This window comes from Dipodomys ordii, unplaced genomic scaffold, assembly GCF_000151885.1.
Source record: "Dipodomys ordii isolate 6190 unplaced genomic scaffold, Dord_2.0 Scaffold1, whole genome shotgun sequence".
In the NCBI taxonomy this organism is placed as follows: Eukaryota; Metazoa; Chordata; class Mammalia; order Rodentia; family Heteromyidae; genus Dipodomys; species Dipodomys ordii.
Window position 1 is genome coordinate 28,244,629 of NW_012267217.1, and position 22,874 is coordinate 28,267,502.

A 22,874-nucleotide genomic window follows, 5' to 3' on the forward strand; every position below is an offset into this window, starting at 1 on the left:
ATATATATTATATATCTATACTTTTTTGGTCAGTTGTGGGGCTTGAACTCTGGCCCTGGGCACTGTCTCACAGCTCTTCAGCTCAAGGTGAGCACTCTACCACTTAGCCACAGCGCCACTTCCAGTCTTCTGGTGGTTAACTGGAGATGTGTCTCATGGACTTTCCTGCCCGGGCTGGCTTTGAACCGTGATCCTCAGATCTCAGCCTCCTGAGTAGCTAGGATTACAGGTATGAGCCACCAATGCCTGGCAGCTTCTTATATTTTAAAATAAAACAATCAAGGAACAGAAAAACAGCTCACAAATGCTAATTTTATAGAATGGTGAGACAATTTTTCTCTTTTTTTTTTTTTGTTGGTCATGGAGCTTGAACTCTGGGCTGGAATGCTGTCCCTCAGCTCTTCAGCTCAAGGCAAGCACTCTACCACTTGAGCCACTGTGCCTGGACTGGCTTTGAACCTCGATCCTCAGATCTCAGCCTCCTCAGTAGCTAGGATTACAGGTATGAGCCACCGGCGACTTGCTCTTTATTTTTTTTTAATTTCCAATTTTTTAAATGACTTCATATTATGCTTTTTATTATTATTATGAGTCTGCTTTTTATTATTATTATGAGTCTACTACAATGGTTTGGATAACTGACTCTTGTGTCAAAGGTTTGGGTCACTATCCTTGGTGCTCCTTTAGAATCTGTGACCTACTGTGACCTTAATGCTATTTGTGCCCTGGTTCTTTTCTTTCTCTCTCTGCTTCATAGACATGAGGTGAACAGGTTTCTTCTCCTTGTGCTCCCACCATGATGTACTATGTTGTGGCAGGCCCAAAGCAATAAGACCAAGTCAGAATGGACTGAAACCTCTGCAACTATGACCTGAAACCTCTGCAACTGTGATCTAATAAATTGATATAACTTAGGTATATGTCACAGCAATGGAAGGTGATAAACAACTCCACCAATATACAAAAGTCTAGTCCTGGACAATGCTAACTGAAGCTTCATAGATGCAGGCTCAGGTGATGGAAGAAGTATTTTACTTACCATAATGAACTTTGTTGGCACCTCATTGTTTGTGATGAATTTAGGATATGAAAATAATTCTTTGTAACCTGTGCAATGAGATTGGCATAAGGAAATACCATTAACTATTCACCAAACTGACCTCTAACAAACAATAATGCTACTTTCCACCATTCAGCATGCAATGATCATGAATATCTTATAGATGGCACTAGTAGCTCATTCCTGTAATCCTAGCTATTCAGGAGAGATTGAGATATCAGGATCATGATTTAAAGTCATCTTGTTTAGAAAAATCTGAGAGACTGCAATTAACTGGCAAAATGCAAGACTGTACCAGCCATGAGCAAGAAAGCTAAATCAAGAATGCTAGGTCCCTGAGTTCAAACCTAAGTGCCAACATTAAAAAAAGTATATTTTATGAATACTGTTCTTTTTAGAAAACAATGAGTGTCGAGCACCAGTGTCTCTCACCTATACTAGGCTACTCAGGAGGCTGAGATCTCTTGCCTCCAATTAGTCACCAAAAAGCCAGAAGTAGAGCTACAATCAAGTGGCAGATTGCTAGCCTTGAACAAAAAAACTCAAGGACAATGTCCAGGTAATGAGTTCAAGCCCCAGGAGTGGCACCAAAAAAGAAAATAAAACAATGTATAATCATATTTACATAACAAAAGCTCAGCACAGATGGTGGAGTTACTCAAATAACAGAGTGTCAGCCCCGCAAGTAGGAGGCCTGAGTCAAACCCAGTTACCATAAACAACTCAGCACAGCATCCCTGCAATAAGTACAGAGAATTCCAACAATACACTATACTATGCAAAATATCTGATACAAATTTTATTTATAGGTCTCTTACATCTTCCATGCAAACAGAGGTGTAGGACAGGAGAGGGGTTACCATCATCATCTTGGTCCCTGGCAGAGCAAAGTCTCCATGTAGCCCCATCCTTATTTCATCTCTGCCCTGACCAGAACCGACCTAACTCTGTTGGGAAAGGGTTTCATCCCCTGAGCTCTGCCCCTTCTGTTGTCCCTGAAGAGTCCTATTCACGCCACCTAGAAGGTAGCATTGCCTTCTAACAGTGCTAACCTGATGCTCCCTGAGTCTACTGGATAACAGATCCTCCTTCTCTTCTTTCTCCTCCTCCTCTTCCTTCTCCTTTATTCCAGGACCCTCACACTTAGTGTGAGAGCTCAGTGTGAGAGCTCTCATACTAAGCTGTCTCAGTCTTCCTTATAGTGTTTGTTTGATTTGATTTTGGGTAATGCTAAGGTTTATTTATTTATTTATTGCCAGGGCCTGGGTACTGTCTCAGCACTTTACCACTTGATCCACAGAACCATTTCTGGCTTTTTTCTGTTTATATAGGTCTGCGGAATTGAACCCAGGGCTTTATGCATGCTAGGCAAGCACTCTACCACTAAGCCACATTCCCAGCCTGTCTTATTTATTTATTTTTAACCCTTTTTGTGATTAGAAGGAAGAAAGTTTGAGTCAAAGTAAAATTAAATTGACTACCACCACAACAACAGCTTTTTGTGCTGGTATTAGGGATTGTACTCATAGCTTCTAGTTCTTCCTTGGCTTTTTTGCTCCAGGCTGGCATTCTACCACTTGAATCACACTCACTTCTAGCATTTTGCTTGTTAACTGGAAAAAAGGGTCTCATAAACTTTTCTACCTAGGCTGGCTTCAAACTGTGTTCCTTAGATTTCAGCTTCCTGAATAGTTAAGATTACAGGCATGAGGGGCTAGGAAGGTGGCTCAGTGGTAGAGCGCTTGCCTTGCATGCCTGAGGCCCTGGGTTCAATTCCTCAGCACCACATAAGCAAAAAGAAAAAAGCCGGAAGTGGCACTGTGGATCAAGTGGTAGAGCACTAGCCTTGAGCTGAAGAGCTGAGGGACAGTGCCCAGGCCCAGAGTTCAGGCCCCATGACCAGACTCCCCCCCCCAAAAAAAAAAAAAAGATTACAGGCATGAGCCACCAGTGCTCAGCTTTTCCAGTGCCAGAGTTTAAACTCAGGGCCTCACACTCAGAGTGCTTGGCTGTCAACTCTCTATACTTCCAGTCCAGCTTTTTGCTGATTATTTTGGAAATGGAGAGTCTTATGGACTTTTCTCACTGGGCTGTTTCTGAACCATGATCCTCTAGATCTCAGTTTCCTAAATAGGTAGGATTACAGGTGTGAGCAACTGGCACCTGGCTAATTATAGGTTTTCAATGACTATATTGATTGCAAATGCCCTTACCCTTAGATCCTCATACTCAGCAAGCTTAAGTTCTTGTGTCTGGTTTGATAAGAACAAAAACAGTAGTATTTACTTTTTACCTGTTATGGACTAAGCTCTATTTTAAATCCTTTGCATCCATCAGCTCTATCCTCACAGGACTATAAAGTAGGGCCTATTACCCCTCAAATTGCAGGTAAGAAAACTGGGGCTCCAAAAGTTCAGAGAGCCTACTCAAGGTTGACACATAGAGCTTGTGAGTTGTATAGTTGGGCTCTGGACTCAGGGAACCTAGTCCACAGTTCTGTGTTTAAGCTGCATGTAAAACAGCCTCCCACTCTGAAAAGGCCGGGCCCCACAGTCATGGGCATGCTCATGTTCAGGAAGAACCATAAGGGACTGGGGTCAAAGGGCACTCACCCGTGCCAAACTGAATGATGTTTACTTTTTGCTTCTTATCCACCAAGGACAGTGCATGCAAGGCAATCTGTTTGGCTTGCACGAATGCCACACCTCTCATGGAATTGGAGCAGTCGAGACAAATAATCACTTCATTCTTGTCAGGTAGGCCTGGGAGGGTGGCGTCAAGATCAGGTTGAAAAACAAGCATGCAAGCCTGAAAGGAGAAAAAGGTGCTGCAATGGAGCTTTCACTTTGTTCCATTGACAGTGCCTGCACGTGAGTCATGTCTCTAGCTCTTTTTGCTCTGGCTATTTTAATAAGTCCTCACTTTTTGTCCAGGCTGGCTTGGACTATGATCCTCCTGTTTTATGCTTCCTTCCATAGCTGGGATGGTAGATAGCTACCACCACACACAGCTATTGGTTGAGAATGTCTCTTGAAATTTTCTGCTCAGGTTGGCCTTGAGCTGTGATTCTCCCAACAAATATCTCCTAAGTAAGAGTATAGGTGTGGGCATCTGGTACCCACCTGGGATTGGAGTTTCTTACAAGCTGAACTAGAAAACATCTACTTGTAAAGTTCTGAACTACCCAAACAAAAAGAAGTCAGATGTGCTGGCACATTCCTGTAATTTCAGTTCTAGAAAGGAAGAGGCAAGAGGATTTATTCTTCCACAGTTGGAGATGAACCTGGACTACATAACTAGATCTTGTATCAAATAAAAGAAAAACAGGGTTGGAGTGTGGCTCAAAGGGAAGTATGCCCTGCTTAGCAGTGCAAGGCTTGAGTTCAAAATGCCAGTATTGCCAAAAGAAAACAAAATATGAATAAGATTTCCTTCACAACAAAAAAATGGCCTACTAGGAGTAAAAATAAACAGTAAAATGTTATGCCTGGGAATTCAAGTATATGGGACAAAAACTCCTGAGAGGTCACAAATTTAAAATTCATATCTGACAAAAATCATAGGTCACTACGAGACACTATGTTGAAAATGAACTTTACAACTTCAGGAGGTGGGGAGCGAGAAGTTGGAGAGGTGGGGAGGAAAGGGATGCTAGGGGAAAAACAAAGGAGGAGGTAACAATGCTCGATAGGAAATGCACTTATTACCATACTCATGTAACTGTAATTACTCTGTACTGTATTTTTACAATAAAAATATATACAAAAAATCATAGGTCACCAATGTTGTCTGTAAAACAATGTCTTACACTATTCCAAAAGGAATATAGATGCTGTTATAATCACCAAAATACACATATGACTCTTATTAATTAAGAAATACTTAAAGTACAATTACTGTCTCAAAAGTTTCCGTTTTTTGTTTTTTTTTGTGCCATACTGGGGCTTATACTCAGGGCTTGGCACTGTCCCTCAGCTGTTTTGTTCACGGCATTTCAGCCCTACTTCTGGCTTTTTAGTGGTTAACTGGGGATAGAATCTCATGGACTTTCATGCCCAGGGTGGCTTTGAAGCTTGATTCTCAGATCTCAGCCTCCAGAGTAGCTAGGATTATAGGCATGAGCCACCAGCCCAGCTTGTTTTTGTTTTTGTTTTTGTGCCAGTACTGGAGCTTGAACTTAGCTACTTGTATTCTTCCTTATCTTTTTCATTCAAGACTGTCATTCTACCAATTGAGTCATACCTCTATTTCAGGCTTTTTTTTTTTTGTTGGTCATGGGACTTGAACTCTGGGCTTGGGTGCTGTCCCTGCGCTCTTCAGCTCAAGGCGAGCACTCTACCACTTGAGCCACAGCACCACTTCCGGTTTTCTAGTGGTTTATTGGAGATAAGAGTCTCACAGACTTTCCTGCCTGGGCTGGCTTTGAACCGAGATCCTAGATCTCAGCCTCCTGAGTAGCTAGGATTACAGGCATGAGCCACCGGCGCCTGACGTTTAAGCTTTTTGCTCATAAATTGGAGATACATCTCAGCCTCCTAAGTAGCTAAGATTGCAAGTGTGACCTACCACTGCCTGGCTTACCTTTCAATATTTATTTGTTTATCTGTGTGCCAGTCCTGAGGCTTGACCTCAGGGCTGTGCCCTGTTCCTGAGTTTTTTACTCAAAGTTAGCACTCTATCACTTCACTGCTCCACTTCTGGCTTTTTGGTGGTTAATTGGAGATAAGAGACTCATGGACTTTCCTGCTGGGTCTAGTTTTGAACCACAGTCTTCAATATCTCAGCCTCTCTGAATAGGATTACAGGCATAAGCCACTGGCACCCGGTGATGGCTCAGTTTTTATTTTAAATTAAGAAGCAAGTCTTTGTTACAATCACACAAAATGGTCAATTACAATCTGTATTGGGGAATAGATCACAGGGAGGTTTTTACTGAAACGCAGAAGTCGGTGGTGCTTGATAGAAACATAATTACTGTAGAATATTGGGACTGTGAGAGTTTATTTTGTAAACTAGTTTTTTCAACACTGTCAATCATCTCAAAAATGAAGGAGCTATTTATGGTGGAATATTTTTCCAATTGTATTCCCTACTTTTAAGTGAGAAGACGGATACCTCACTTTCTTTTTCTGGATGTTTTTCAACCCACATTCGGGGGAGATACGCATCACACAAACCGATGTGGAGAGAAAATCCATCGTTGCCTAAGGAGCTGCCTTCTACAGTGCGAATTACAGCCTTACAGTCAGTGCTCTGCAAACAAACAGATGACAAAGTAAATCATACAATAATACCATAGGTCAATTTGCACTTACCTGTCAAATAATAAAACAAAACCCTTGTATAATTTATGTAGTTCTGTAAAAAAGCAATAGCATAATAACAACTAAGTTATGAAATATTGGTTTTAGGTCTATAATCATATTGGTCACCATCAAATTCTAAAGTTAATTTAAACATCCAAACTTAAGACTATTGTGTGTATGTGTGTATGTGTGTGTGTGTGTGTACAAGCTTGAACTCAGGGGCTTGTGCTTTCACTTGGCTTTTTCACTCAAAGCTGGTACTCTACCATTTGAGCCACAGCTCTTCTTCCAGCTTTTTTCTGGTTAATTGAAGATAAGAGTCACCTGGGTTTGTCTGCTTATGCTGGCTTTATTTTGTTTTGTTTTGTTTTTTTGCCAGTTGTGGGCCCTGAACTCTGGGCCTGGGTGCTGTCCTTCAGCTCTTCAGCTCAAGGCTAGCACTCTATCACTTGAGCCACAGCGCCACTTCCAGCTTTTTCTGCTTATGTGGTGCTGAGGAATTGAACCCAGAGCCTCATGCATGCAAGGCAAGCACTCTACCACTGAGCCACCTTCCCAGCCCCTTATGCTGGCTTTGAACCGCAATCCTCAGATCTCAGCCTCCTGAGTAGCTAAGATTATAGTAGTGAGCCCCAGTGTCTGCCCAGTTTAAGACAATCTTAATTCTGGATCCAAAGATGACAGATTTTTTTTTGTTAAGCCTTCTGGATATGGCAGAAAACACACCAGGTAACTAAAACCTATAATAATAAATAGAACATGAAGTAAAAATCATAGGATACTTTATTTGTAAGTAACATAGATATAGATATGTTCATAAATATAAAACAACTTTTGAGAACGTTGATGGTAAGCTTTAAAACAATGAAGGCAAGAGCGTAGATTGCAAAATGGCCACTCTCTTCGTTATACTTGGAAGCTCCTCCTACCTGGAGATGGCATCTATTTCTCCTTGTTTGAATTGGCCAATGGGGCTGACTATGGAATTTGCATTGGCCAATAAGATACTGGCAGATATGCAAAAGGAGTCTGAAGAGTATTTGTGCAATGGAGTGTGCACTGTCTCTTTGGTACTAGGTCTGTTTCATCAGTGTGTGAATGACCCTGAGTCAATCTGCAGACGGGAGGTGGACACAGGCACCACTCAAGCTGACAGCCTAGTAACTGTGTGTGAGTAAGATTCTTCTCAGCCATCTTGTCCTGGCCAAGCCACAAAACCATGAGAATAACAAATGTTTGCCCTATTTTTTGGTGCTAGTTCTGGGGGCTTGAATATAGTGCCTTGTGATCGCACTTGGCTTTTTTTGTTCAAGGATGGTACTCAACCACTTGAGCCATAGCTCCATTTCTGGCATTTTACTGGTTAATTGGAGATAAAAACATCACAGAGCCAGGCGCTGGTGGCTCACGCCTGTAATCCTAGCTACTCAGGAGGCTGAGAGTTGAGGATCACTGTTCAAATCCAGCCCAGGCAGGAAAGCCTGTGAGACTCTTCTCCAATAAACCACCAGAAAACCGGAAGTGGTGCTGTGGCTCAAGTGGTAGAGTGCTAGCCTTGAGCTGAAGAGCTCAGGGACACACCCAGGCCCAGAGTTCAAGTCCCACTACCATCAACAACAACCACCACCACCAGACTTTTCTTCCTGGGCTGGCTTTGGAATGTGATCCTCAGCTCTCAGCCTCCAGAGTACTGTGATTACAGGCAACAGTTATTAACACTTGGCTAAATGCTTGCTGCAGTTTGTGATATGGACAAAGCTAACTGATATATAGGACATCTGAATGGGTTAAAGCTGTGTTTATCTCTACTCCCTAGCAGAATGCTAAGCCTTCCAACAATATAAGGGAGACAATAAAAAGGACGTGAGCTCATAAAGATATCGAGTCCAGGAATAAAGAGATGGGTCGGGGGGGGGGGTTCAGACAGTGGTTCAGCCAGAATGGAGGGAACTGGTGCCTAGTGAGTGACTGGAGAGAATGGTTACCTGCAGTGGTGGCATTAGCCTGCAGCAGCCAAGGGAGAGAGCTCACACTCTGGAGGTACCAGTTACTGTAAAAATATGGTCCAAGTGAGCCGGGTAGGGACTATAGTATAAGAGGCCCCACGTGCCTCCACACCCAAGGAGCCAACTAGCCATTTGTTACTTCAGGAAACAAGAGCTTAGACTGAGGAGTGTCAGACATAATGGAACATTAAAAGACATGGTTGTCAGGTGCCTGTGTTTACCCTCCACTAACACTCAGAGCTGTTAATTGAGTTTCTCAAGTCTCAGTTTGAATTACAAGGGAAAGAGACAGGGTCACCACACACTGGGAAAAGCCTCCAACTTGAAAGATGGAGACAAGCAAACAAACAAAATATTTTTTAAGCTGGGCACTGATGGCTCATGCCTAGCTAGACAGGAGGCTGAGATCTGAGAATCACAGTTCAAAAGAAGCTCAGGCAGACAAATCCAAGAGGCTTTGTGCGCGTGCGTGCGTGTGTGCGTGTGTGCGTGTGTGTGTGTGTGTGTGCTCTCTCTCGCAGATGCGCGCATGCCAGTACTGAGGTTTAAGCTCAGAGGAGGCTGAGTGCTGTCCTTTAGCTTTCTTGTTCAAGGCTAGCACTCTACCACATGAGCCATAGCTCCACATCTGGTATTTTAGTGGTTCACTGGAGATGAGTCTCATAGACTTTCCTGCCCAAGCTGGCTTCAAACCATGATCTTCAGATCTCAGCCTCCTGAATATCTAGGATTAAAGTATAAGCCACTAGTATCCAGATTCCTATTGTTAAATTAACCAGCAAAAAGTCCAAAGTGGTTAAGCCAAGTGCCAGAGCCTCACACTTGTAGAGCAGCTGTAGCTCAAGTGGTAAAGCACTGGCCTTGAACAAAAAAGCTCAAAGACAGCGTCCAGGCTCTGAGTTCTAGCCCCAGAACTCACACACACACACACACACACACACACACACACACATGCTGGAAGTGGAAGGGTGGTTCAAGTGGTAGAGTGCCATCTGTAAACAAAATAAGGGAGTGAAAATGTGGTGCCATGAAGCCCCAGTACCAACAAACAAATGTATAAATACAAAAAAAGAAAGGCAAAACTGGCACCAGGGGCTTAATCTGTAACCTTTGTTAATTGAGGAGGCTGATATTTGAGGACTGCAATTCAAAGCCAACCCAGGCACAAAAGTCCATGAGGCTTTTTTTTTTGGTTGGTTGTGGGGCTTGAACTCTGGGCTTGGTCACCATTCCTCGGCTCTTTAGCTCAAGGCAAGCGCTCTACCACTTGAGCCACAGCACCACTTCCGGTTTTCTGGTAGTTAATTGGAGATAAGAGTCTCATGGACTTTCCTGCCCGGGCTGGCTTTGAATCATGACCCTCAGATCTCAGCCTCCTTCATAGTTAGGATTACAGGCGTGGTCACCAGCGCCTGGCCCCATGAGACTCTTATTTCCAATTAAGTACCACACCGAAAAAAAAAAAAAGAAAAGAAAAAGGAAAAGAAAAAAAAGCCAATGGGAGGTAATATGACAAAGGAAACAAGAGAAAACATTTTCAGAGACAAGCAAGGATAATACCTACCATTCATAAGGTACACAAAGGCGGTTTTTTGCTTCAGAAAACAGATTCACTGACCTTTTGTTTCAGTTTATGTGTATCACTGGAAATGAACTGTATCACATATGGCATTTCAATGGACAGGGTCAAGGAGAAGCTACCAGAAATGAAGAGAAGACTGTCTTAGTATATCTTAAAATGCTTTTTGAAGTTGTTTTAAATAATTGTTTTGTTTTGTGGTGTTGAGTTTAAACCCAGGGCTTCATGCATACTAGACAAGCACTCTCCCAGAATTAACCACCCAACCCTTCAGATTATTTTATTCTAGTTCATTTATTTAAATATTTATTTACTGTCATTTATTTATTTATGTTGTGCTGGTACTGTGGCTTGATCTCAGAGCCTTGTACTCTTCCTTGTCTTTTTCCCTCAAGGCTGGCACTCTACAACTAAGCCATGCTTACTTCCAGCTTTTTGCTGGTTTATTGGAAATATGTTTTATGCCTAGATCGGCTTTGATTGCAGGTGTGATTTACCAGCATCTTGCTTCCTTCAAATAATTTTAAATAACAATTTATGAAGCTAATATCCATTGAATGACCTGGCAAGTTTAATATTTTAGATACTGACCTTTGCTTTGCTCCTATTTCCTTTATATTGACCTTTTCTACTGTATCCTGTTAAGAGAAAAATATGTATATAACTGCATTTCCATTAAGCTTCACAGTGGGGACTGACCTGAAGGTGACCTTGGCAAGAACCCTGGGATAGCAGCAATACAACAGATGGTCCCTTGTCCATACAGTGCAACCCAGAGCTTTTGTTCATGAAATGACAATAACTGTGCAATGCAACAGATGTCAGGGATTACTTCTGACCATTTTGATAGATTTTTCATTGCTATATAGGGGTCTCTCTGTGTATATACAAGTCTCAGCACACACAACTGGCATATATAAATATAAAGTAAGAAGTCTGGAAATAAATATATATATATATATGTATATGTACATATACATATATACATATATATATATATATATATTAAAGTTTAACTAGAAGTTATCTCCAGGTGACAGAACTGAAAATTGTTAGTAAATGTTCTTGTCTTTTCAAGGTCTTGTTATGTAGCCCAGTGGGGCCTTGATGTTTTGGTCTTCCTACCCGAATGCTTGGATTATAGATGTGTCCTACTGTACCTAGCTTAAGGATAGTTTTAATTGTCTTCTTTTGACTAATGTAGCATGATCATGTTTCTCTAAGTTCTGTGTGTGTGTGTTTGCCAGTACTGGGGCTTGACCTCCTGATTTCACATTCTTACACAGCTTTTTGTTCATGGCTGACACTACCACTTAATCCATGCCTCCAGTGCTGGCTTTTGGCTGATTAGTTGGAAATAAGAGTCTTGAAGATTTGTTTGTCCAGGCCTGCTTTGAATCATGATCCTTAGATCTCAGCCTCCTGAATAGCCAGGATTATGGTCATAGTTCTGGTGCCCGGCCTGTATCTTTATTCTTTTCCTTTTGTAAACATTAAATAAAATGCATAAATGTGAGAGATATTTTCATTTGTCCAAAAAGCATTCATTTGGCACTCTACACCAAAAAGATTTAGATCTCTGTCTGTCTGATGCTGGACATTGAACTCACAGTTTTCCACATGCTAGGTCAATCTCTACCTCCCCCTACCCCCACCACCAAATGACCCTTCAAATGTTATGTTAAGCCACTGACCTGAAGGTTTTCATTCAAAGCCTTGTCCCGTTGCCAGGGTGCTACTGTGGCTGGCATGAAGAACACAGCAACAGGGCCTTGGATGCTGAGTTCTGTGATGTAGGTAATTTTGATGAGGACTTTAGCCTTAGGAGGTAAGTTTCCAACACTAACAGTAAAAACATCCTGAAACAGAAACATATGACTTGATTTGCTACTCAAAAGCATTGGCACTCTGCAACTCAAAGGTATTGCCATTTTATGGAAACTATTCCCTCATATTAAAGGGCTTGAATTTCTTTTTTTAAAAAAAAAACAACTTGAATTTCAATCTGCCAAATTCTTCTCCAGAAAATGGTAATTACAGAGCCTAGAAGATACATTGGTGGTTCAAAAATCCTTGGGACTATTCACCAGTGGTGGGGACAAGGAGACATTTCTGGAAGCCAGAGAAGAAGAGGGCCCTTGGGACTATGATCCAATTGACTCCAGAGCTAAAGCAACTTTCTTCTTCTTCTTCTCTCTCTCTCTCTTTCTCTTTCTCTCTGTCATTGGGGCTGAACTCTGGGCCTGGGTGCTGTCTCTCAGCTCTTCAGCTCAAGACTAGCGCTCTACCACTTGAGCCACAGCTCCACTTCTGGCTTTTTCTGCTTATGTGGTGCTGAGGAATTGAACCCAGGGCCTCATGCATGCAAGGCAAGCACTCGACCACTGAGCCACCTTCCTAGCTCCAGCAACTTATTTCTAAGCATGGCGTTTACTTAGACTTCTCACCCTATTGTAATTATTTTATTAGAAAAAAATATTTTTGTGCCAGTCTTGGGCTTGAACTCAGGGCCTGGGCATTGTTTCTGAGCTTTTTTTGCTCAAGGCTAGCACTCTACCATTTGAGCCACAGCTGCACTTCTGGATTTTTTAGTAGTCAATTGGAAGTATGAGTCTCACAGACTTTCCTGCCTGGGCTGGCTTTGAGCTTTATTCAACAGATGTCAACCTCCTGAGTAGCTAGGATTACATATGTGGGCCACCATTGACTGGATGGAGACATACACACACACACACACACACACACACACACACACACACACACACACACACATACATATATAGATATTCCTAAGTTAATAAGTAATTTATTTCTAAATACATAAAACAATTACAAAATATAATTGTTTTCTTAGAAAAATATTCATTTTCCCCAATCATGGTGGCTCATGCCTATTATCCAAGCTACTCAGGAGACTGAGATTGAGGATTGTAGTTAAAGCCCGCCCAGGTATAAAAGTCTGTGAAACTCTTATCTCCAATTAACTAGCAAAAAAGCTTGAAGTGGAGGTGTGGCTCAAGTCCTACAGTTGTCAACCTTGAGTGGAAAAGCCATGCAAGAGTAGGAGACCTAAGTTCAAGCCCCAGAACTGGCATACACATAGAACATTTAATTTTTAAAATTTTTTTTTATTGTGAAAATACCGTACAGAGGGGTTACAATTACATGGGCATTGTTGCCTCCTCCTTTGTTTACCCTTCCCATCCCTTCCCATCCTCCTTCCCCCCCAATCCTCCCCCCCAAGTTGTAAAGTTCGTTTTCGACTTGACAACTTGTACTTCAGAACATTTAATTTTATTTGAGTAGGATATTGATAATCACCATAGAGATGGCTACTTTATATCTAGCTAGGGCAGGACAAAAGAAACATTAGATGTATTTTTTTTCTAATACCATCAGAGAGATCCTTTTAACATCTCCAACTCCATTTACACTTCCAGTTGAGCATGTACTATAAAAATTCAGTATATTTAGATAGGCATATGGAAGATTAATGATTAATGTAGGAGTAAGAGTTAAGTCATTACTTTTAAAATTCCAGTACTGCTGCTTGAACTCAGGCCTCACATTCTCCCTCAGCTTTTTCTTTGCTCACAACTTGTATTCTACCACCTGAGCCACACCTCCACCTCTGGCTTTTTGCTGGTTATTTCAAAATAAGAGTCTTCAGATTTGTCTACCTGGGTGGGCATTGAACCTTGATTTTCAGATCTCAGCCTCCTGAGTAGCTAGGATTATAGGTGTGGGCCATGGTGCCCCTCTAAATCACCACTTTTGACATCAAGGGGGTCAATCTGTCAATAAAGGAGCCCTGAATTTTAGAGTTAACAATACCAACTATAAAGAAAATGTATGCATAAAAGCCCAGGGGCCATTTAAGAGGCTGCCACTTAAATAGTAAGCTATCATTCCTGTTTACAGGTTGGATAAAGGTACTTGCAAGATGATGTCATTTTCATGATAGAATATAATCTACAAAATTGTAACTTATCTTGAACCAGTCAAGTGAACTGAATTCTAAAGACTAGCAAGCCTCTCTGAGGACAGCTGGGACACACAAACCATGTGAATTCTGACAGGCTTATTCATATAGAATAATTGGGAGCTCCTGACCCAAGTGGAGTCGACATATTCTCACAGATTTCTATCCTGTTTTCTACTGGGTCCATTAAAAAGGCCAGAGCAGGCCAGGCGACCAAAGAAAGCCACAGGGCTAGGGGCTGGTTACTGCTAGGGACAGGTATGAACCCACCCTCTTCTCTGGATCCTTTTTCCACATGAAGCAAAAACCTGAAAATCCCTTTGCTACCATGGCTACTGGGGAAGAGGCAGTAGAATGAGAAAAACCTTCTTTAATACCCGTGACCACTGCTTGAGAGAACAGAAACAAAAGTGGTCTCCCCCATGGGGGACTAGGCTGAACCCTCCTAGGCCCCAGACCCTACATTAGTACAGTGTAGGAAAGGCAGCGAGCTATCTGTTTTCTACACTCTCAACAGACACAAGGCAGAATTTGGCTGCTGCCAAGGGAAGAGAAAGGAGGAGTTTTCTAGGCTGGAAAAATATCAAAATTCCAAATCTGAAGTATACTTTCCACTAAATATATTGTTTTTACACTGAGAAATTGGAAAATTCAGCCTAAAGTCAGGGATTATTTGTTGAAGTATATATTTATGTGTATGTGTTTATAGATTATATTTTACTTGAGAATGTTGTATGTTTAATATATAACATTGCTATATTAAATACTACATAATGTATAATGTGCATATATGCTATATATTATATGTGTAATGTTCTCAACATTTAGATGATGTTATTAGTCTGCAATTTAATAAAATAGACATTTGTCTTTTCACTCCTTTTGAGAAGAGACATTTCAAAATTACAATAAAATTCAATTAAAAAAACGGGGGTTGAGGGGCAGGGAATGTGGCTTAATGGTAGAGTGCTTGCCTAGCATGCATGAATTCTGGGTTTGATTCCTAAGTATCACATAAACAGAAAAGGCCACAAGTGGTGTGGTGGCTCAAGAGGTAGAGTGCTAGCCTTGAGCAAAAGAAGCTCAAGGACAGTGCCCAGGCCCTGAGTTCAAGCCCTAGGACTGGCAAAAAAAAAAAAAAAAGCTGTTGAGGATTTAGCTTGGCTGAGGAGCACTTGTCTGGCAAGTACCCTGAGTTTGGTCCTCAGCTCTGCAAAAACAAAAAGTGTTCCCAGTAATCGGAAGTGAACAAATAACAATTTGAATTTATTTAATATAAATGTGATAATATTGTGTGTGTGTGTGTGTGTGTGTGTGTGTGTAAGTCTTTCAGATTTGCCTGCCTAGGCTAGCTTTAAATTAGGATCCGCAGATCTCAGCCTCATGAGTAGCTAGGGTTACAGGTGTAAGCCACTAGTGCCTGGCCAATCCCAGGTTTTATACATACACTTTCGCTAGGCACTAATATTATTAACTATTTTCTAGGGAAATATATTAATGCATGTATCAGAAGATGAAAGTGTACCCTAAAGGTTTTCCTTATCACTTCTGGGAAATCTGTTCCTATAATGACAACTGGTCTTCCTTTTTACTGTGTAATACCAACCTCATTTCTTCCTTTATTTAGAAAACTAAAATGGATGTAGCTTGGCTTCCCCTACTTACAAGGGAACTTGTAAGCCCCTAATTGTAAATTCTCTCTGTTTCTATATGACTTTCATATCCTTCCTATAAGCATGCCTACTACTGGATGAGTGTCCACCCATACCGGAGCATCTTGGTCCATCAGGTAAGCACCATGGCCTTGGCGGATAGCTTCTCGGTATTCTCGCTGGGCTTCTTCCTTTTCTTTGATCTGAAAATGATTATTAAGATGATTACAAGATGATTAACTTCAGACTTTCATATAAAAATGTCATAAGTGTTTATTGATTTTTAAAATAACTTTTTTTGTTGCCAGTATTGGGGCTTAACTCAGGACCTTACACTCTATTCCTTTAGCTTTTTCTTCTTAAGGCTGGCGCTCTACCACTTGAGCCACACCTCTACTTCTGGCTCTTTGCTGGCTACCTGGAGATAAGAGTCTCACAAACTTTTCTGCCTAGCCTGGCTTTGAACTGTGAACCTCAAATCTCAGCTTCATAAGTAGCTAGGATTATAGACATGAGCCATCAGAAGTTGGCTCTGGAAGCCTCTTGTGAGTTGGTTCCTCAAAGAATATTTTTGTTCTTTAATAAGGTTATTTCTCATGTGATAGCCACAATAAGTAAGATAATGAAGATCTGGGTAAATGTCAGATACAGAGCAGTCTCAGGCATTTTGTTTGCTTACCTCTCCTACTACGTGCTTGTCATTAATGAATGCCTCAAAGCCACACACAGCTGCTTTGTCATCCAAAGGGAAGATATATTTTGCTTCAATGGGCATTTGGCTTTGATTTGTGTATGTCTGAAAAACAATAACCTGAAGAAAGAAAAAAAAGCCATACACTTGATTAAACCACACAGAACATTTACAGGGTCATTTACAACTACTGGAAATAATTATGTAAATTGAGTTTATATTCACTGAACTTTTATTATATCTCATCCCTGGCCTTAGGGGTCTTCCTTTTTGCATTAAGGGTCTGAGTGCTGCTCCTTAGCTTTTTTACTCAAGCCTGGTACTCTACCACTTGAGCCACACTTCTGCTTCCAGCTTTTTAGAGGTTAATTGAAGATACTTTCCTACCCAGGCTGACTTTAAACCATGATCCTCAGATCTCAGCCTCCAGAGAAGTTAGGATTACAGGAATGAGACACCAGAGAGTCCAGAGCACATGATACAATGCCCAGCTATGGAGTTAGGCAGCTCACAGGGCCCTGACTGAGGTAGAGGTCATGGAAGTCCTGGGAATGAATGAAGAGAAGACTTTTCATGCCAAAGATACTGCGGTTTCCTAAATGGTCTGGACATCCCCAGAATACTGAAGTTCTTGCTCTTGTGATGGGTCCATGCCCTAATAAACCAATGGCAAACTGAAAATATCCTAAGCACGACATGTGCTCAGTGAAGGAACTGTAGAAATAAAGTTACAGTTAGTGCTCTTCCTTATCTGTGGCTGTGGAGTCCACATGTGTGATTTCAACCAATTGTGGATGGAAAATATTCTGAGAAAATAGTGTCTGTCCAGAGATTTACAGACTAATTTCCCTATGGTTACTATTCATCAAACATTCTAACCTTTAAATTTCATTTAGTTGATGCAACTGTAATTTAATTCTCACTTATGATTTATATCCACCTAGTTAAGATCATAAAATTACAGAGCGCGCACCTGGGCTACAAAGTCTATCACTCTTCCCTTGATGTGAACCTCCTCAAGAGGAACCGGATACCCAGCAGTGTCCTGAAGGCCAGCCTTGCCATCACTGGGATGTTTGCTGTCTGGCAACTGGTAATCTGCATATTACAAATAAAAAAATCAGCTTTTAAAACAGTGTTCTATATGATTTTATCTCGATTCCTTGTCCATCCCTTCATATATTTTAGAAAAATATGAATAAATAGCAGTGGTATTTCTTATTTTGTTTTTCTGATACTGGGTTTGAATTTAGGATCTCAACTTCTTGCTTGGCTTTTTTGCTCAAGGCTGGCATTCTACCATCTGAGCCACAGATCCATTTTTTGATTACTTGGAGATAAGAGTTTTTCAGATTTGTCTGATTGGGCTGGCTTCAAATCAGAATCCTCAGATCTCAGCCTCCTGAGGAACTAGAATTACAGGTGCAATCTGGCACCTGATGCAAAGGTTTGTTTGCTTGCTTGCTTGTTTTTTTTTTTTTTTGGGTCCGGTCATGGGGCCTGAACTCTGGGCCTGGGCGCTGTCCCTCAGCTCTTCAGCTCAAGGCTAGTGCTCTACCACTTGAGCCACAGCACCACTTCCGGCCTTTTTCTTTCTGCTTATGTGGTGCTGAGGAATTGAACCCAGGGCCTCATGCATGCAAGGCAAGCACTCTACCACTGAGCCACCTTCCCAGCCCCTACTCAGGCCCTTTCACTTGGCATCTTTGCTTACAGCTGGTGCTTTACCAGTTGTGCCACAGCTCTACTTCTGGTTTTTTCCTGGTTAACTGGGGATAAAAGCACACAGACTTTCCTGCCCAGGTTGGCTTTGAACTATAATACTCAAATCTCAACTTTCTGAATAGCTAGGATTATAGGTGTGACCCACTCATGCCTAGTTTAAAATAGTTTTGTTTTTTTTTTTTTTTTTGGTCGATTGTGGGGCCTGAACTCTGGGTCTGGGAGCTGTCCCTTGGCTCTTCAGTTCAAGGCTAGCACTCTACCATTTGGGTCACAGCGCCACCTCCAGTTTTCTGGTGGTTTATTGGAGATAAGAACAACACAGGTATTGTTCTTATTCCCATTTGAGAGAAATGGAGTACAGACAGATTATGTGATTTGTCCAAGGACTGCATAGCCTACTAAGAGTTCGCATGCAAAGCCAAGCTTCCTGAGTCTAAAGCTACCTACACCTATTATATTATGATATCTTAAAATGATTCTATGGACTGGGTTTGACCCCAAAAGTTTCATGTGTTAGAAGCTGACTCCACAGAATGATGATGTTTAGACCTTTAAGATGTAGGACCTGTTCACCAGCCCTGCCTTTCTCTGGTTTTTGTCTCCTGGTGTGATCTTTCCCTCTATTATCCATTCCTGCTATGATCCTGTCTTCCAGGAGGTCATCATCAGAGCATAATTGATGCTACTTTCTTAGCCCTTTAACCTCCAAAATTGTGAGCTAAAGAAACTTCTTTCGCTGGGTGCCAGTGGCTTATACCTGTAATTCTAGGTACTCAGGAGGCTGAGATCCAAGCATCATGACAGTTTGAAGCCAGCTCTGGCAGAAGAGTCTGTAAGACTCTTATCTCTAATTAACCATAAAAAGCCAGAAGTGAAGCTGTGGTTCAAGTGGTAGAGCACTAGTGTTGAGCACCCAAGCCTAGAGTTCAAGCCCCAGGACCAGCAGCAAAAAAAAAAAAAAAAAAGCCTTTAAAAAAAAATTTCCCCTCCCGGGGCTGGGAAGGTGACTCAGTGGTAGAGCGCTTGCCTTGCATGCATGAGGCCCTGGGTTCCATTCCTCAGCACCACATAAGCAAAAAGAAAGAAGCCGGAAGTGGTGCTGTGGCTCAAGTGGTAGAGCACTAGCCTTGAGCTGAAGAGCTGAGGGACAGCGCCAGAGTTCAGGCCCCACAACTGGACCCCCCCAAAAAAAAATTTCCCCTCCCATCCCTACATACAACTTACACAGTTCATTTTTAACATACTGTGTACTGAAAACAACTGCATTTGCTCACCCTTTCCTCCATTCCTGTGCCTCTTCTTCCCTCCCACCCCCAAAAATGTTTCCACTTGTTGGCGTTTTTTTCTGATAAACCATACTTTAGTAGCTCAGAGGACTTACCCCTATAGATGCCTCCCATAAGTATACTGTCCTTTAGTCAGTTTGTGTGTACATGTATTGCCTGCATATTTTATGTGTATTTTAGATCTAGTTCCCACATATGAGAGAAAACACCCACTGTTTGTCTCTCTGAGCCTGGCTTACCTCACATAACATGATTTGTACTAGGTCTATCCATTTCCTTGCAAATGATGAAACATTTTATATATATATATATATATATATATATTAGGTAAGTAAAATTCCACTGTATATATGTACCAAGTTTTCTTGATCCATTCAATCTGTTGAAGGGTTTCTGGGCTGTTTCCACAACGTGGCTATATTAACAATAAACATGGATGTGCAAGTGTCTTCATTCTGACTTGTAATGATCTCAGTAGATGTCCAAAAGTGAAACTTCTTTTCTTTATAACATATCTAGATCCAGGTATTTTGTTTTCAGTAATAAATAATGGATCAATACAATAGATTTTAGTATTGCTTATGCCTGAAGAGTAAGCTTCTCATAGGCATGCAAATGTGCAAATGACACGACATAGAATTTTTACCAAATATCTTGTTGGTTGTTTTTTTTTTTTTTTGCCAGTAGGGGGGCTTGAACCCAGGGCTTGGGCACTGTCCCTGAGCTTCTTTCACTCAAGGCTAGAACCACAGTGCCACCTCTGGCTTTTTCTATTTATGTGGTACTGAGGAATCGAACCCAGGGCTTCATGCATGCTAGGCGAGCACTCTACCACTAAGCCACATTCCCAATCTTTTGTGTATACAAAATAAAGAAAATGAAATATTTATATATAAGGTCCAAGATATTACCAAATGTGAATATAAATTCCACTAAAAATATATGTTACAGTTCTATAAACATTGCCACATAAAATCATCAACAAAATTCTTACCTTCAACATCTGAAAAAATTAAAACCTCAGGTTTAATTTTCTCTAAGTCTGCAACAGTATGTGGATGAAAGTCTTTTATTTGGTCCCCGGGCATGCGAAATTTAATAAGATATTTCATTTTAATCTGGTTGGTTTTGTATACAACAAATTCATCATCCTAGAACACACAGAAATTGATAGGGGGTAAAAGAATAGCTACAACAATAAGAACAACAGGTCTTTATGGGTAGTGTTCTCACAGAAACACTTGCACACATATCAAATGAAGGCTGAAGAAATACACATTATTATTGTATACCAGTACTGATGCTTAAATGCAGGGCTTCAAGCTCTTGTTTGGCTTTTTTGTTCAAGGCAAAAAAAAAAGTGGAGCCATATTTCGACTTCCAGATTTTTAAATTTGAAATAAGAATCTCTCAAATTTGTCTGTCTAAAGCTGGCTTTGAACCCCAATCTTCGGATTTTAGCCTCTTGAGTGGATAGGATTAACAGTCATGAGCCACCAGTACCCTGGTAGGAAAACAGTTTTTAAATGAAAGCAGATTTAATAAAAACAGAAGCAAAGATTGAGCCTGTTCTTTGGGCACTCAAGCCCCTTCTTGCCTGTTTTGGCAGTTTTTTTTGTTTTGTTTTGTTTTGCCAGTCTGGGACTTAAACTCAGGGTCTGGGCCCTGTCCCTGAGCTTCTTTTGGCTCAAGGCTAACATTCTACCACTTGAGCCAGAGATCTACTTTGGGCTTTTGGGGGGCAGTTTTATTGGAGATAAAAATCTCAGGGACTTTCTTGCTGAGCTGGCTTTGAATCACAATCCTCAGATCTCAGCCTCTTGAGTAGCTAGGATTATAGAAGTACAGAAGTGAGCCACTAGGGCTGGGAAGGTGGCTCAGTGGTAGAGCACTTGCCTTGCATGCATGAGGCCCTGGATTCGATTCCTCAGCACCACATAAGTAAAAAGAAAAAAGCCGGAAGTGGTGCTGTGGCTCAAGTGGTAGAGCGCTAGCCTTGAGCTGAAGAGCTGAGGGACAGTGCCCAGACCCAGAATTCAGGACCCATGACCGAACCCCCCCCCAAAAAAAAAAGAAAGAAAAAGAAGTGAGCCACTAGTACCCAGACCTATCTGTTTTGTTTGTTTTTAAATATTAAAAATACCTCAAAGTCTGTGGGAACAGAGGCTGTTTTTGACACTCCATGCACACTGTCATAGCCTGGTGGTGCTTCAGTTAAGGAAAAGTTCTTCATGAGTAAGTCCACACACTTTCCGAGGGCTACATCACAGATGAGCAGGAATCTGGAGCCATCTGTATTTCCTGGGTGTGAATATTTACTGCTTGTACTGTACATGTATGGAAATAAGTACATTTATGTTATTTATAGCTACATCCAATGTCACTGCATAAATAGGAAACACAGGCCAAGACTCCCTAATCCTAAAATATGGACCCAAAATCTGAAATGCTCCCAAATTCAAAACTTTTTGAGCACTGATAGGTCACAAATGAAAAATTCAACGTCTGATCTCATGTGATGAAACACAGTCAAGATATAAGTGCACTTCTCTGGGTATAGATTACAGCAGTAGTTTACACCTGTAATCCTGGCCACTCAGTAGGCTGAGATCTGAGGATTATGGTTCAAAGGTAGCTGGGGCAGGAAGGTCTATGAGACTCTTTTCTCCAGTTAACCACCAAAAGCTAGAATTGGAGCTGCAGCACAAATGATAGAGTACTAGCCTTAAGCAACAAAATCTCAGGGACAGAGCCCAGGCAAAACCAAAACAAAAAACAAACACAGAAAAACCCTTGGACAGCGTGGGGCCTACTTGTCATCCAATTATGCAGAAAGTATATGTACTGCAACCCCTCTGTACATCATCTTTATAATAACAATAAAAAATAAAATAAATTGTTCAGAAAAGAAAGACATTGTATTCTCATTCTTGAAATCCAAATGGAGTAATAAACATTTCAAATGCTGCCCAATGGAGAAACTGATTCAGTTTCCTTCTTTGGGAATCTGCACATTCAATAAGGTGAATCTAGCTGTGAGGAGGAAAGGCCAGGATATGCTTTTGGAGACAACAGCTTTGAGACACACTTCTGTATTAAAAACAAACATACAAACAAACAAAAACAATCAAGCCCAAAACAGCAGTGTTGCTGGAGGAGCCCAGATTCATTTCACTCTGTAGGAGATGAACTTTTTGTTTTTAAAGAAGCTGAGGCCTTTTTACTTGTGGTGCTGGGGATGTAATCTAGGGTGTTGCAAATGCTAGACAAGTGCTGTACTACTAAGCTGCATCCCTAGCTCTGAGACTTGCCCTAAAAAAACACACAAAAAAACCCCAAAAACGTCAACTGGCAGGTGCTGGTGACTCACATCTGTACTGCTAGTTACTCTGGAGGCTGAGATCTGAAGATCCAGATTCAAAAATAACCTGGGCAGCAAAGTCCATGAGACTCTTATTTCCAATTAACAAGCAAGTGCCAGAAGTAGAGGTGGCTCAAGTGGTAGAGTGCCAGCCTTGAGCAAGAAAGCCAAAGGTGAGCACAAAGTCTTGAATTCAAGCCCTGGTAGTAGTTAAAAATAATATTTT

General features: G+C 41.3%; 1 protein-coding gene across 1 annotated transcript in view; it reads right to left on the bottom strand.

The window, feature by feature from the left end:
- Parp4 (poly (ADP-ribose) polymerase family, member 4) overlaps positions 1-22,874 on the bottom strand; it is a 114,109-nt gene that overhangs the window by 48,954 nt on the left and 42,281 nt on the right. Inside the window, exons 13-23 of the mRNA XM_013010523.1 lie at positions 21,431-21,614; positions 20,282-20,438; positions 17,250-17,374; positions 16,265-16,396; positions 15,702-15,788; positions 11,646-11,810; positions 10,543-10,589; positions 9,991-10,069; positions 6,176-6,313; positions 3,673-3,868; positions 1,040-1,107 (exon numbers count right to left, since the gene is read on the bottom strand). Coding sequence (XP_012865977.1) covers positions 1,040-1,107; positions 3,673-3,868; positions 6,176-6,313; positions 9,991-10,069; positions 10,543-10,589; positions 11,646-11,810; positions 15,702-15,788; positions 16,265-16,396; positions 17,250-17,374; positions 20,282-20,438; positions 21,431-21,614 — 1,378 coding nt within the window. The remainder of the gene's footprint in view (positions 1-1,039; positions 1,108-3,672; positions 3,869-6,175; positions 6,314-9,990; positions 10,070-10,542; positions 10,590-11,645; positions 11,811-15,701; positions 15,789-16,264; positions 16,397-17,249; positions 17,375-20,281; positions 20,439-21,430; positions 21,615-22,874) is intronic.